The sequence below is a fragment of the Canis lupus genome, chromosome 1 (genome assembly GCF_048164855.1).
Source record: "Canis lupus baileyi chromosome 1, mCanLup2.hap1, whole genome shotgun sequence".
Taxonomy (NCBI): Eukaryota; Metazoa; Chordata; class Mammalia; order Carnivora; family Canidae; genus Canis; species Canis lupus.
In genome coordinates, this window is record NC_132838.1 from 74,869,929 (window position 1) to 74,885,900 (window position 15,972).

Here is a 15,972-nt window from a genome sequence, read left to right on the forward strand (position 1 = left end):
ATAGCTGCTCATAATATGTTTTTAAGTCGTTTGTATTTCCTTGGTATTGGTGGTGATCTCTCCTTTTTCATTCGTGATTTTATTAATTTGAGTCTTTTCTTGTTTGTTTTTAGTAAGGCTGGCTAATGGTTTATCTATCTTATTAATTCTTTCAAAGAACCAACTCCTGGTTCTGTTGATCTGTTCCACAGTTCTTCTGGTCTCTATTTCATTGAAAATAGAGATTTTTGCTTGAGTCTTTATTAACTGTCTTCTTTTGCTGGGTGTAGGTTTTATTTGCTGTTCTTTCTCCAGCTCCTTTGGGTGCAAGGTTAAGTTTTGTATTTGAGTTCTTTCCAGTTTTTGGATGGATATTTGTATTGCAATGTATTTCTCCCTCAGGACTGCTTTTGCTGTGTCCCAAAGATTTTGAACGGTTGTATCTTCATTCCCATTAGTTTCCATGAATCTTTTTAATTCTTCTCTAATTTCCTGGTTGACCCTTTCATCTTTTAGCAGGATGCTCTTTAACCTCCACGTGTTTGAGTTTCTTCCAAATTTCTTCTTGTGATTGAGTTCTAGTTTCAAAGTATTATGGTGTGAAAATATGCAGGAGACAATCCCAATCTTTTGGTATTGGTTGAGACCTGATTTGTGCCCCAGGATGTGAGAAGGTTTCTCTCTATTCTGGAGAAAGTTCCATGTGCACTTGAGAAGAATATGTATTCAGTTGCGTTTGGATGTAAAGTTCTGTAAATATCTGTGAAATCCATCTGGTCCAGTGTATCATTTAAAGCTCTTGTTTCTTTGGTGATGTTGTGCTTAGAATACCTGTCAATTACAGAAAGCACCGTGTTCAAGTCTCCCAGTATAAGTGTATTATTATCTAAGTATGTCTTAACTTTGGTTATTAATTGATTGATCTGCTTGGCAGCTCCCACATTAGGGGCACAAATATTCATGATTGTTAGGTCCTCTTGTTGGATAGATCCTTTAAGTATGATATAGTGTCCCTCTTCATTTCTTACTACAGTCTTTGGGATAAACTGTCATTTATCTGATATGAGGATGGCTACCCCTGCTTTCTTTTGAGGACCATTTGAATGGTAAATGGTTCTCCAACCTTTCATTTTCAGGCTTAGGTCTAAAATGAGTCTCTTGTAGACAGCAAATAGGTGGGTCTTGCTTTTTTATCCAGTCTGAAACCCTGCACCTTTTGATGGGATCATTAAGCCCATTCTCGTTCAGAGTTACTATTGAAAGATATGGATTTAGTTTCATAATACTTATTCAGTCCCTGTTTTTGTGGATTGTTTCCTTGGACTTCCTCTTTGTTTTACAGAGTCTCCCTGAATATTTCTTGCAGAGCTGGTTTGGTAGTCACATATTCTTTCAGTTTCTGCCTGTCTTGGAAGCTCTTTATCTCTCCTTCTATTCTGAATGAGAGCCTTGCTGGGTAAAGTATTCTTGGTTGCATGTTCTTCTCATTTAGGACCCTGAAAATTATTACCTGTCAGCCCTTTCTGGCCTGCCAGGTCTCTGTGGAGAGGTCTGCTGTTAACCTAATGCTTCCCCCCACAAAGATTAGGGATTTCTTGTCTCCTGCTGCTTTAAGGATTTTCTCTTTATCTTTGAAATTCCCAAGATTCACTATTAAATGTTGAGGTGTTGAACACTTTTTATTGATTTTAGAGGGGGGATCTCTCTATCTCCTGGATCTGAATGCCTGTTTCACTCCCCAAATTAAGGAAGTTCTCAGCTATGATTTGTTCAAATACATTTTCTGGTCCTCTGTCCCTCTCGGCGCTCCAATTAAATGTAGATTTTTTCTTCTGAGGCTGTCATTTATTTCCCTCAACCTTTCCTCATGATCTTTTTTTTTTTTTTAAGATTTTATTTATTTATTCATGAGACAGAGAGAGAGAGAGAGAGAGAGAGAGAGGCAGAGATATAGGCAGAGGGAGAAGGAGGCTCTATGCAGGGAGCTTGATGTGGGACTTGATCCTGAGTCTCCAGGATCAAGCCCTGGGCCGAAGGCGGTGCTAAACCACTGAGCCACCTGGGCTGTCCTCCTCATGATCTTTTAATTGTTTTTCTTTTTTATCCTCAGCTTCCTTCCTTGCCATCAACTTGTCTTCTCTGTCACTGACTCGTTCTTCTACCTCATTAACCCTCGTTGTTAGGACCTCCAGTTTGGATTGCATCTCATTTAATTGATTTTTAATTTCGGCCTGATTTGATCTAAATTCTGCAGTCATGAAGTCTCTTGAATCCTTTATGCTTTTTCAGAGACACCAGTAGCTTTATAATTGTGCTTCTGAATTGCTTTCTGACATCGAATTGTAATCCAACTTCTGTAACTGTGGGAGAGAGTATTGTTTCTGATTTTTTTTTTTTGTGGTGAGTTCTTCCTTCTAGTCATTTTGCTCAGTGCAGAGTGGCTAAAAACAAGTTGTACTGGAAAAAGGAAGGAAAGAGAGAGAAAGGGAAAACAAACAAAAAACAAGGAGGGGTATCCTCTGATTGTATATACTGTAAGTCCTCGACTTCCCCTGGAGCTTTCCAGCACTGCTTGGTCAAGAACTTGCTCTTCCCCTGTCCTTCCAGCCGGTCTTCTGGGGAAAGGGCCTTCTCTGCTTATTTTCAGGTGTGTGCACCTGTGGGAGCTGCCCCACCCCCTGCCAGGTGCACTGCTCAGTGGGAGCCGTTTATCCTTTGAGGCCCCTGCTCCCTGACACCCAGGCTCAGTCCCAGGCACAAGGTGACACCAGGAGGAACAACAACTGTGGCGGTGGCCTGCTCTTCAGCTCAGGAGTCAGCTCCAGCAATAACTACCACAGTCTCCCAGTCCGCAGAGGCCTGGATGCTCCAGGGGCAGGGAGAGCTGATCTGCATAGCTTGGGGGCGCTCAGTGGCTGGAGTGCCCCTGCTCTCCTGTGTCCTCCCAGACTCCGCCTCTCCCAAGGGGAGTGCCGGATCCTGGGCTGTGTCTCCCGGCGCCTTGGGCTCCGGGGCCTGCACCACTGGAATCGTGCTCCTGGAGCTGTGCAGTCCCCTCCGTGCGGAGCTGCTTTCTGAGCTGCTCCCGGGCCCCGCTGGGCACATGCGGGGCATGCACTGGAGTCTTTTAGGGAGCTTGGCCCGCGGTGTGTGGCACGCTCTCCCCTGGGGCACACTTCCTCTGTTAGTGACCTCGGGAACCTCGGGGCTCCACTGCCCCTCCTGGGATCCTGTCCGAGTTCCTGTGAGCACCTTTCTGTCTGGGAAGATTGGTAAAGTTCCTGCTTCTCTGGGACTGGGCTTTCCTGTCCTGGAGGCTCTCACCGCCTGGCTTTAGCCAGGCTCCTCGTGGGGGCCCCTCCCCGACTGGATGCTTTATTTATTTATTTACTACCCCCCTCCCTCTTTCTACCTTATAGAAGTGCGAAATCTTCCCACTGTAGCATTCCAGCTGTTCTCTCTTTAAATCTCAGGCCGAATTCATGGGTTTTCAGGATGATTTGAAAGTTATCTAGGTAATTTGGTGGGGGCAGGTGACTTGGGGACCCTATTCTTCTGCCATCTTGCCCCACTCTGTATTGAAGATTTTATGGGATGTGAAAGTGCTATCTAAATGCCAGTTGTCAATAATAATAATAATAGTGTTGTATGTTATATGTTCAAATACTCTGTCCATTAGCCCTTTTCAAGATTAGATACCAGGATAACGCATTAAACTCTTAAAACTTAAAATCATGGTATTTCAGGCTATTTTTGTAGTAAGTTGAAGAGCTGACTGATTAGAGGTATTATTGTATAATAATTGATAGAGTTCTGAGAAAGACCCAGTCAACGCATGTTCCTTTTTATTTCTTATACCTTTCTTAGTGTCTTTTTTGCTTAATGTTTTTTTTTCCTTTGTCCCTTAAAAAGAATTTTTCTTTTATGACCTAGGCTTGCTAAATGCCTTGTAGGTCACTCAGATATTACTTAGCACAGTAATTCATCCTTATCTGTTAGGGATCCAGTCCAAGATCCCCTGGATCTTAGATGCCTGAAACCTTGGATGGTACTCTACCTTATTTATACAATATATGTTTTCCTATACATACATACCTGTGATAAAGTTTGATTTATTACTTAAGCCCAGTAAGAGATTAACAACTAATAAAATAGAACAGCTATAACAATATACTATAATAAAAGTTAAGTGAATATGGTCCCTCTCAAAATATCTTCTTGTACTGTACTCATCCTTCTTATGATAATGTGAGATGCCCCTGTGATGTGATGAAGTAAGATGAAATAATGTAGGTATGTTGTCTTATAGCATTAGGGCTAATATTGATCTTTTGACAGTTGATCGTAGGTCCAAAGGAAGATCATTTGTGCTTGGCCACAGTTGACCATGGATAACTTAAATCAGGGATAAAAGGGGACTAATATACTTTGGTGACTTTTGGTGCCAAAGATGGTACTGATTTCTGCTTGGTTAAGGTATTTTAGGAAAACTACTAAATTTGCCACATGAAGTTCTTACTTATGAAGAGATACTTCTGAATAGCCAAAGCTATTCATATTACATTTAAATATTGGTTTTTGTGATATTTGTCTCTTGAAAATTATTGATGTATTTATGAAGTAATGTAAAACTGATTCAATTATTCACGAAAGGCATATTACCTTTTTCTTAAAAAACAGGAATGTTTGGCAGTCAGGACCCTTGATCCTCTTGTCAACACCTCCAGTCTGATCATGAGGAAGTGTTTTCCTAAAAATCGCCTGCCACTCCCAACGATTAAAAGTTCTTTCCATTTCCAGTTGCCAGTTATTCCTGTGACGGGGCCTGTGGCCCAGCTCTACAGTTTACCCCCTGAAGGTAAGACTGCACGTTTGCTGCTGGCTTTCCATGGTTCTTGGAATTGTGTGACTGTTGACTTTTTTTGCTCGTTTCCAGTTTGTAGCAAAAGGAGACCTTAATGAACACAGTACACTTTCACATATTTTAGTTATTTCTTCAAATATAAGAAATTGGGGTCTGATAATTAAGGGAAGTGGTGTGGAATGTGTTACATATATATGTAAATTTGAATTTGAAAAAATTTAAACATTACATAGGAACATTATTTCATAGGTTACATAAATTTTCAAAGGATAAGAATGTTTAGGTAACAAATTATTTGGACTTATATTTATAACTTTTTGATAAACTTCATTTTTTTTAAGTTAAGAATACCTAATCACCAAAAATTTTATAGTTTATGCTTAACAAAACTTGCATATGACTTACTTGAATGAAAATAATGAAATTATCAGAAGTTGGCTGTTTGCCATCTTCATTAGTACTGGGAACATAGAAGTAGGAGTTGAAATTTCTTAATGTGGGGAAAAAGTAGAATTTTTGGAGTAAGATCTAGCAAAACGAGAAAGAGAATATAGTCTAGATAGACTATTATTAGAATTTCTAAAGTATTTCCTCATCAGTTGATCACTATTTTGTGAGAAAAATTTTATAAAATTTATATTTATATTTAAAAGCAATTACTTGAAGTGACTTCAGAGAATTTTCAGGTGATTATAATTATATGTTTTATTATCCTTGATAGAGATTTGTTAATGGTATATATTGCAGAGTCCACCATTATGATTTTATTTTAAAAATATTTTAGTATAAAAGTACAAGTTTATGCAAAATACCAAAGTATTTAGTCTATGCAAAATACCAAAATGGATTATTCAGAAACTTCCTTTAAAAAATAAAAAGTCTGCAAGTCAGTCTGGGACTTGAGTAAGATAGCAAAGTGAAAAAGTGATCTAATTTCTCTTTCCCATTGCCTTTAAAATTACTAGCAGACTTTAAAAATAGGGGAAAATCTGAGCAAAAGTGAAAACGAGGTAAAAGAAGCATTCTCCTGAAACACAGAACATGCAGCAAACATGCTGGAGGTAGGGATATACTAATGAACAACATCGACTTTCTGCTTACCCTTCTGTGAATTCAGTCTGACTGAGTCCTGAGTGGAGATGCCAGTAACACTTAACTTGGAGGGACGATCAAGGAGCAGTGGGAGTGCCTTTCTTTCCTGTATCTCAGTGTAGGATGATGGGGGCTGAAGTGGTGTTTGTAACTGGTAGGAAGCTTGGGGAGACTTCTGTATGATACAGCAGGTGGTAAGACTGGGAGTGATATAGGACACAGGATATACCCCATTCATACTGTCTCTAGGTAGAGAAAGCTGACTTCTAGTGCAGTGAATTCATCAGACCTGGGGAGAAATTGACAGTGATGATATTTTTCTGAGGGCTCCTTTCCTGTCTCATCTCAGACTAATGGATTAAATTAGAAATGGAGATTTACACTGACCAACAGGTCTTCATGATTAAGATGTGAGAGGAGGGTTTTGACAGAACTGTGCAGGCATAAGAAAAATACCCTCTTTCTGGTCACCATTACTTTTTCATATATCAGACTTCATTACATAGGTCACAATTTTCATTATTTTTTACCTCAGCTAGGATATAAGTTCCATGAGGATAGACCTGTTGTATTTTTTCCCCTTCATTTTATCCTGAGCATCTATTGGACACAGTGTATACTTAACATTTGTTGATGAAGGAATCGAGCTGACCTGAAGGCTTTGTCTCTAGAATATTAAATGCCCAAAGATAATGAAGCAGCATCTATAGAGATTTGGAGGAAAAAGTCCTCATTCAAGATTTCTGAACACTTATGAGTTGCCATCCCTATGTGAAGGTGACATATTCTTAGGTATATAAAGGTGTGGAAATAGATTATCAGAAACCCTTTCTGAATTAATTACATGAAATATTACTCCAGGCGGGCTGGTGATGAATAAAAATGACAAGAATAGAGACAACATGGTAGCAGAATCATTGTATTAAACATTACAAATTGTTAATTACATAATACTAAATAATTGTCATACTATCTGGAATACATCAACCAACTCTTGGCCAAGGATACATATTTCACAGCTCTAACAAAGTGGGTCTTTTACACAAATAAACTAGAATATACATTTATGTTAAATATAATTTATATTGTTTATATTGGTTGGGTTCCTATTCTTAGGAATATTACACTATTCTGGCTTTTTTTTTTTTTAATTTTTTATTTATTAATGATAGTCACAGAGAGAGAAAGAGAGGCAGAGACACAGGCAGAGAGAAGCAGGCTCCATGCACCGGGAGCCCGACGTGGGAATCGATCCCGGGTCTCCAGGATCACGCCCTAGGCCAAAGGCAGGCGCCAAACCGCTGCGCCACCCAGGGATCCCTATTCTGGCATTTTTAAAATAATTACAGAAATAGTGGTTCAGATATGGATTTTAAAATGTAAAAGTAACATCTGAAACAGAGATCCTTAGTTTGGGATCTGTTGAATCATAGGAATCCATGGATGGACTGAGACTATGAACATTTTGAAATTTTATGTAAAGCGATATATTTTATTTATTTTTGGGGGGAGAAAAGTCTTGAGGAGGCTCATTTATTATCGCTATAGAAAAGCAAGGAAACTTCAGAGATGCACAAAAATCCTGAGAGTGCAAAATACAAAGCAAGAAGAAGCAAATCGGTTTTAGTAATAAGATATCTAAATGAATTGGGGATCCTGGGTGGCTCAATTGGTTAAGCATCTGCCTTTATGATCTCAGGGTCCTGGGATCAAGCTACATGTCAGGTCCTCAGTGGGGAGTGTGTTTCTCCCTCTGCCTGCTGCTCCCCCTGCTTGTGTGCTCTCATACTGTCTCTCTCTCTATCAAATAAATAAATAATCTTTATTTATTTCTCTCTCTGTCAATATTTATTTCTCTCTCTCTGTCAAATAATCTTAAAAAAAAATAAATGGATCAAAGGAAAGAATCTGTGGTTGGGTTAAAAACCAAAATCTAGGGCAGCCCGGGTAGCTCAGTGGTTTAGCACTGCCTTTGGCCCAGGGCGTGATCTTGGAGACCCAGGATCAAGTCCCACGTCGGGCTCCCTTCATGGAGCCTGCTTCTCTGCCTGTGTCTCTCACAAAAAAAATAAATAAAACCTTAAAAAAACAAAACAAAACAACCCAGAATCTAAGTAGCTGATATGTACTGGAGACTCTTAATAGCAAGATGAAAGTTTGAAAGTATGAAAGTATGAAGTTTGAAAGTATTAAAAAATGGGCAGATGTGTAGGTATTATTCCCTTAAAAGAGATGAGGAAGGCAATATTACACAGAACAAGTGTTTAATTTAAAACGGCAGGGGTTATTTTATACAAGTTAGATAATAACAGATAGCCATAAATACTAGGGCAAAGATAGGTGAAACTACAATCACTGAATAAAAAGAAGTTCACAGAAACACAATCTTATGGGTTTGTATTACTATACCTCTCAGTTCTTGCAAATTAAATAGAGGAGGTTTAGCCAACACAAGTGGGTGCAGAAGATAACTCCTGTTAATACATTTGAAAATATAATTGAAATGGACATTATTTTAGACAAATATGAGTAACTAGAATCGACTTAAATAGTAGAAAACCTGCAACTGAATATGCTGTCATGTCAGGTTGCCTTCCGTGAAGACACCAAATGCTGTTGATGTGATAGTTTCAAGAAACTATCAACTTTCAAGAAAGTTTTCTCTGCTTTGTTTTCCAGAGCATAGAAAAAAGGGAAAGTTTAGAAGCAGCTCAATGTTGAAATCAAAACTAGTAGGAATAACCTAAAACCTGAGGTCATTGTCACTCATGAAAATAAATATAAAAATCCTAAAATATTAGCAAATTGGATTGAATCGTATTTTTAATGTATACGGCACCTTGACAAAGTAAGGATTATTTTTTAAAAAGTAAGTTCATTGTAATATTAAGATATAATTAATAAAATTATCAGTAGATCAAACAAAAAAAAGAAAGCAAATGATTACCTTGGTAAATGCTGTGAAGAGATTTAATAAAATTCTTAGTTCCAGATAATTTTTTTTTAATTTTTAAAAAGATTTTATTTATTTATTCATGAGAGACACACAGAGAAAGAGGCAGAGGGAGGAGAAGCAGGCTCCATGCAGGGAGCCTGATGTTGGACGCAATCCTGGAACTCTGGGATCACACCCTGAGCCGAAGGCAGACGTTCAACTGCTGAGCCACCCAGGCGGACGTCCCCAGATAAAATTTCTTAAGGAATCCAGGAATATTTCCCAAACAAGCTGGATATTCTCCAACTCCTATCAGTAGCCATTGTCACAAATGGTAGCAAAATGTTAGAGAATTTCAACCATTGTTAACATCATTTTGAAAGCTCTAGACAAATTCATAAGACAGAGAAAGGGAAAGTCTTAGTCATTAAATGGATGAGATAAAGTTAGTAGTATCTGTGGAGAATATTATTGTCTGTGTAGAAAATCCAAGCAAATCAACTTTAAAAACTTGATCTAGACGAAATAAAAGTTCAATAAAGTACTGTTTACAAGGGAAATATATAAAAGTTAGTAGGTTTCCTGTGTATGTGTTATATATGTAGATACATGAACAAAACCATATAGAAAACATAAGAGGAAAGTAGATCACATTTACAGGAGCAATAGCAAAAACAAAATAAACTCCTTGGAATATACTTTCCAAAACCTTACAGAAAGTACTGACTCATTCCTTTTAATTGTTATGTCATATAGATTTAGTATAATTTATCTAATTAGCTTCTTGTTGATAGGCATTTAAGTTTTTCCCTGTATTTTAGTTTTTACTTAATGAGCCAAGGACATTTTGAAAACCACGACAAGGATTGATTTATAGTCCTTTATTTTAATTGTATAATTAAGCTGTAATGGTTGATATTATTCATTGGAAGAGAAGAAAAAGGCTCAGACACCCTAAGCTATATGGCATTTGACATCTGGACCAAAGGGAAAAACCATGTAAAGGAAAATACTTTGGAAGATTTGGTTAAAAATTAAAAACATTTTCTCTCAGACACTAAACTGTATTTTCCCTTCTTCCTGTCCAAGCAGTCATCTTTCTTGTTTGCATTAGGCTTTTCTTAATTCAGTCCCTTTCTTTTTTTCTTGTGGTTCATTCTCTGAATGTCAGCTCTTCCCTTGTTTGTCCATGACTGACTGAGGTTCGTACATTCGCATACATAGACCCAAGTTACTGTGCAGTATCAATATTTAACCCTTGCTATTTCCAAAAGAATTGAATTCCAAAAGAGTTGAAAGTGATATTAATTAGGATGAACTGAGCTGATGTTACATAGTGACCTATGGAAGTACCACAGTCGCTCAAGCAACAGAAGTAGTAACAGACATTTTTGTAGCGCATACTTTTTGCCCGGAGACTGTGTTGCTGTGCCTTTTCAGGAAAAAAGTTGTGGGATACAAAATCAAATGTATAAAAACCAGTTGCATTTCTATACAATTACAATAAACTATCTGAAAGAGAAATTAAAATAGCAGTCCCCTATACAATAACAAAAAGGAAAAAATTTGCCAAGGAGTTGAAAGACCTGTACATTGAAAACTGTAAGACATTGATGAAGGACATTGAAGAAGACACAAAGAACCTCCCCAACCTGTGTGCTCATGTTTGTTTTCAGATGAGAGTCTTTCCCCGTCCAAGCCAATCAGTCCTAAAAGTCTGGAAGAAGCAACTGTATCCTCAAATGCATCCTCCAGACTTAAGAGGGCACTTTGAGACCGAAAACTCCCCAAATCTCTCCATACCATTTAGAGTTTTATTCAGGGTAACTTACTGATGAGAGTGTGCAATCCAGGTGCTGCTGCTACACAGCAGTTCTTTGGCCAGTCTAGACCAGAATCCACAGCTTTTCTAGAGCGAGGGACATTTGTGGTGAGGTAAAAGGGTAGTTCTTAAAAGTGGTGCCATATGTGTGCCAGAGGATCTTTACTAGGTATCCAAAGTAGTGCACCACTTTAGCGAAGATCAGAACAAGCCTTTCTGCTTCCTGGTCAGGGCATAACTGTGCCCTGAGAGGTCATTGTGTGGACACGAACAAGACGGAGGGCCAAAGGAGTCTGCGTTATCAGCACTCCTACACTGATCAGTATCTCTGGTGATCATAGGTGCAGAAATCCATAGCGAAGTAACAGCAAACTGACTTTAACAACAAATGAAAAGGATCATATACCATGATCAGGTAGAATTTGTCTCTGGGATGCAAGGATGTTTCAACATCCACAAATCAAAATGTGATAAACCACATTAATAATGAAGGATAAAAATCATATCATCTCAATAGATACAGAAAACACATTTGATAAAATTCAAGATCCTTTCATGGTAAATCCTTAACAAGTTAGTTAAAAAAGAGATATTCCTCTTCATAATAAAGACCATGTATGACAAGCCTATAGCTAATATTGTGCTCCATGGTAAAAAGTTAAAAGCCTTTCCTATAAGATCAAGAATGAAGTGCAAGAGCTAGGTTATTGTCTCATGGAGTCAAAGAATGAATCTTGTGGACAAAGGAGAGTGAGTAAAGTGATAGAAGTTTATTAAGCAAGAATACAGGAAAAGCTCTCAGAAGTGAGAGAGTATCCAACATGGTTGCCAGTGTGAGCCTCTCTGACAGTCTTTTATTTAGAAATGACCAGGGAGCTTATGGCCTTATCATTCTTCTGAAGTCTTAGTTTGAGTAAGGACTGGTGATAACATCTTTAATGGCTTACTTCTTCTTTGGGGTCTGGTTGCTCTTTGTTAGTCACAGATGACTGTCATAAAAAAGATACCTTGCCTACCCACACCTAGGGTGGGGTGGTCGGTGGTCTGATTTGTTCCTTTATCTCTGGTTTCCTTATACCTCAGCATGTTTGGGATTTCTATGAGCTTGATCCCATAGCCCCCTATCTGTCTTTCCCAACTAGCCCTTTCTTTCCTGTCCCTTACTCAGGAAGAAAACAAAGATGTACTCTCACCATTTCTATTCAACACAGTACTAGATATTCTAGTATGTTGGATGCCAGCAATGAGGGGAGTGATAAATGGGGTGATAGGGTCAAAGGGTTTGATTTAAACTGAAAATAGATTTTCGGTTTAAGAAGATCAAGTTCTGATGATCTAATGAATAGCTTGGTGTGACTATAGTTAATAATATGATATTGTGTACTTAGACGTTTCCAAGAGGAGCTCTTAAGTATTCACGACACACACAGTTAGCAATGTTAATTGTATAGATGATGGATGTGTTAATTATCTTCATCTTGGTAATCATTTTACCATGTATATCTGTATCAAATGATCACATTGCACACTTAAACATATACAATTAATATGTGTCAGTTCTTCCTCAATAGAATTAAATATTTTAGAAAAATGTCCTTTTAAAATATTCTCTAGTTTGTTTTAAAGCACTCACTTACCTCTCTGAATACTCTTCCACTCATCTTCCCTTGTCTTCCTCACAGTCATGGTCCTCTTGTCCCTTCATAATGTGTTCTCTGAGTTTGAATATGAGTATCATCCCCGTTCCTGCTGCATTGATCCAGAAAGTCACTGTCTCCTTTTAATTTGATCCCCTCCACATATGTGCTCCCTCTCTCACCTTTAGAGTGGTCTTTTGAGCATTGTTAAGTTGAATTAAGCCATTCACCTCTCAAGCACTGAAAATTCTCAGTGCTTGTCTTCCATAGGTTAAGAATCTAAACTGCTTGGCCTACTGTACCTTTCTTTCATTTCCTCATTCTTACTTGCCTTTCTTAGTACTTTCCCAAGCATACGAGTTTAGTCACACTTGCTGTTTTCCAAGAATATCATCTCAACTCTTTACTTATTTTCATCTTTTCTTAAAAGCCATACTCACCCACTCCTTTGCTCGCCTAGAAAGCTACTGTATTTTCTTCAGGATACTGCTTAATAACTACCTGTTTTGTGGAGTGATCACTCTTAGTCTCTTGACTCCAGGCAGATTGCAGTTAGTTATTTCATCCTTTGTTTTCCCAAACATTGCCTTCATTAACTTATACTTTTGTATTGTAGTTACCTGTTTACTCTTTTCTGCTCTTTAACCACTCAAGCTTTCTGAGGACAGGGGCTATACACATATTTTAAAAAGTTCTCAAAAAAAAAAAACAAAACCAAAAAAAATAAAAAGTTCTCAGCATACAATATGGCACACATGACACAGGGTAGCTATTGAAACAAATGAGAAGTCAGTTGTTAAAGGAATGAAACCAGTTCTTGAAATTTATCACTTACAGGAAGTAAGATGTTTCATTCAGGCTGTTGCAACAGAGGACGTTCATTTTAAAAACAGAGAACATGGGTAAAAAACACCCATACATTTTTAAAGTACTTTTTCAAATTTTAAAGTACTTTCACTTTATCTCATAGATTTTCAACACCTAGCACAGCCTTAGAGACATTTTTTAATAAGGAGTTTCATTAACTTTTTCTTTGGTGATGGAAATACCAATGTTGTTTGTATATAGCATCCTGTCTTTGGATGTGCATGTTATAGAATGCTTACCTCTGACCTACTTATAGCACGTTTTATGTCACAGTGGATGACGTAGTAGATGAAAGTGATGACAACGACGATATTGACTTAGAAGCCGAAAACGAAACTGAAAATGAAGATGACGTAGATCAGAATTTTAAGGTTAGTATAAATATCTGTCTTCAGTCAACCTTATAAGTTGTGTACCCAGTTGTAAAACAAAGATTGGGGAAATAGATGTGGCTTAATAGTAGATTAATTTGTTTTGTTCACATTTTTTTATTGTGATGACTTGTGACACTAAACTCATGAAAGGGAAAATAATGTTGCTTTGAGTGCATTGGTCTGAAAAAGGCATTAAAATAACTTATTTTCACTCTTTTTGACCAGAATGATCTCAGGAACCCATCTGACTTAGGTTTCAAAGTCTAAGGAAATTTGAGTTTGAAGGAAAGTGGTTTGAGGTTCTCAGTGGCAACCTGTTCCCCTTTCAGCAGTCTTTTGGGGATATAAAAATAGTAGGAAAATAATCTGTAACTGCTGGCTTTTTGGTAAGAACTAGAGTTTACATAATGATTCTTAGGTTTCCGTTAAATGAATAAGAAAATGGACAAAAATATTAATTGAATTGAGACAAGATAAGATTATTGTCATGTTATATGTGATGTTAAGTAAAGAGGCAGGGGAGTTTTTAGAATTTTACGGCACTCCTGGAGGTGTAGAGACTATATTTGCTTTATTTAGTGTTGACAAGGGGTCATTTTAATATCTGTGGAAAAATACCTGCTTAACTCCTTCAGTTTTCAACTGTTTAGCTTAGTGCTTTTTTGGCGAGTGGAGAGGGATCCATTGACCCTTGCCTGCTTGGCCCTTTTTGTCTTGAATGCCACATGAAAATTGGGTACACTGAGTATTTGACCCTCTCTAGAGATAGAATCTAATATACTGGAAGGAGATTTCCATCTTAATAGTAGATGTAGAACCAGTTTCATTATCGATAAATGCGATCACCAAGGCAAGCTTTGGCAGAATTGTCAAGGTAGCCAATCTGGGCAGCATGATGGTCTGCATCCTTGCTTCAAGAAGCTAGAAAGAAGAGAAACAGTGCAGGCTCTGATGGTCAAGGCAGAAAAATCTGGATTGACTGTATGATTATGGTTCTGGACTTGATGTAAGGAAAGAACCATGGGATCCAAGCTATGAGAATTTAAATTCTGTTATGTAAAGTTTTCTTTAGATATAGGAGCTATATTAAAAAATCATTTTTGGGGGGTTCTTTGGGAACTGAATGTTTAGAGATAGTAAAATTTCAGATTGACATTAAATTTATTATGCCTTAAAGAATTATATTTTGATAGAAACCTTTCTTTTATGTGCTGTATGTTTCCATGTTCTTAAAAACCTAGTATGTTGAGTATAATTTATTTTTTATGGCTCAGAGTCATCATTATAAATATTTGTTGTGATCACTACAGATGTAAAGATAAAGGTTGGTGGGGAAATAGAACTCAGGAGGAATTATAATAATTATTCTAATTTTGCTGCTTGGAGATTGTCAGTGTATATGCATGAATACATACTTAAAATTAAAAAAAAAATCATATGAGTGTAAGTTACATATATTATGTATCATGGTCCTTTACCCCTAAATATGTCAGCGAATATTCCCTAAGAATAGTTGTATTCTTTATTTTATTTTATTTATTTTTTTTTTTTAAACATTTTTTTTTATTTATTTATGATAGAGAGAGAGAGAGAGAGAGGCAGAGACACAGGCAGAGGGAGAAGCAGGCTCCATGCACCGGGAGCCCGACGTGGGATTCGATCCCGGGTCTCCAGGATCGCGCCCTGGGCCAAAGGCAGGCGCTAAACCGCTGCACCACCCAGGGATCCCTATTTTATTTTTTAATTAAGAAAATATTTTTATGTATTCTTTTACATAACCATAACGTAGTTATCAACTTCTTAAATTTATAGTGGTATAACTTTTTCTTTTTTTGGTATAACTTTTTATCTAATCTGTTATCTATATTCCACTTTGTCAGTTGATCTCATAAATGACCTTTATGAGATATTTTTTCCTTCTCTCTAGAATAGGAACTAGTAGCGGTTATTGCTTTTAGTTATTTTGTCCCTTACATCTCCTTTAATGTAGAATATTTCCACTTTTTTTTTTTGTCTTTTGTGACATTGACATCTTTGAAAAATACAGTTGTTTTTTCAAATATTAGTTGTTTTAATGTTAGTAAATATATTACTCACTGGAGTAGCTGCGATTGCTTACATTTTCCCCCACTTTATTTTAACACACCAGTTACAATAATAAGAAAAAATAATAGATTGGATTTATTAAACATCTGATCCTATGCTAGTCCATGCTCTTTTTTTAAAATTGAAATATAGTTGACATATAATATTTTATTTCAGGTATATAGCAGTGATTTGGCATTATGAAATGTCTAATTAAACCATTTGAATTTACCGTCTATGCTAGTCTGTGCTCTTTACATATAATAACTATTAAAACCTCATCTCAGTCTTATAAGGTACATGATATTATTACCTCT

The 15,972-nt window shown here is 37.2% G+C and overlaps 1 protein-coding gene across 1 annotated transcript in view; it reads left to right on the top strand.

Annotated features, from left to right (window-relative positions):
- AGTPBP1 (ATP/GTP binding carboxypeptidase 1) overlaps positions 1–15,972 on the top strand; it is a 177,282-nt gene that overhangs the window by 79,979 nt on the left and 81,331 nt on the right. The window contains 2 exon segments of the mRNA XM_072835890.1: positions 4,660–4,837; positions 13,470–13,567. Coding sequence (XP_072691991.1) covers positions 4,660–4,837; positions 13,470–13,567 — 276 coding nt within the window.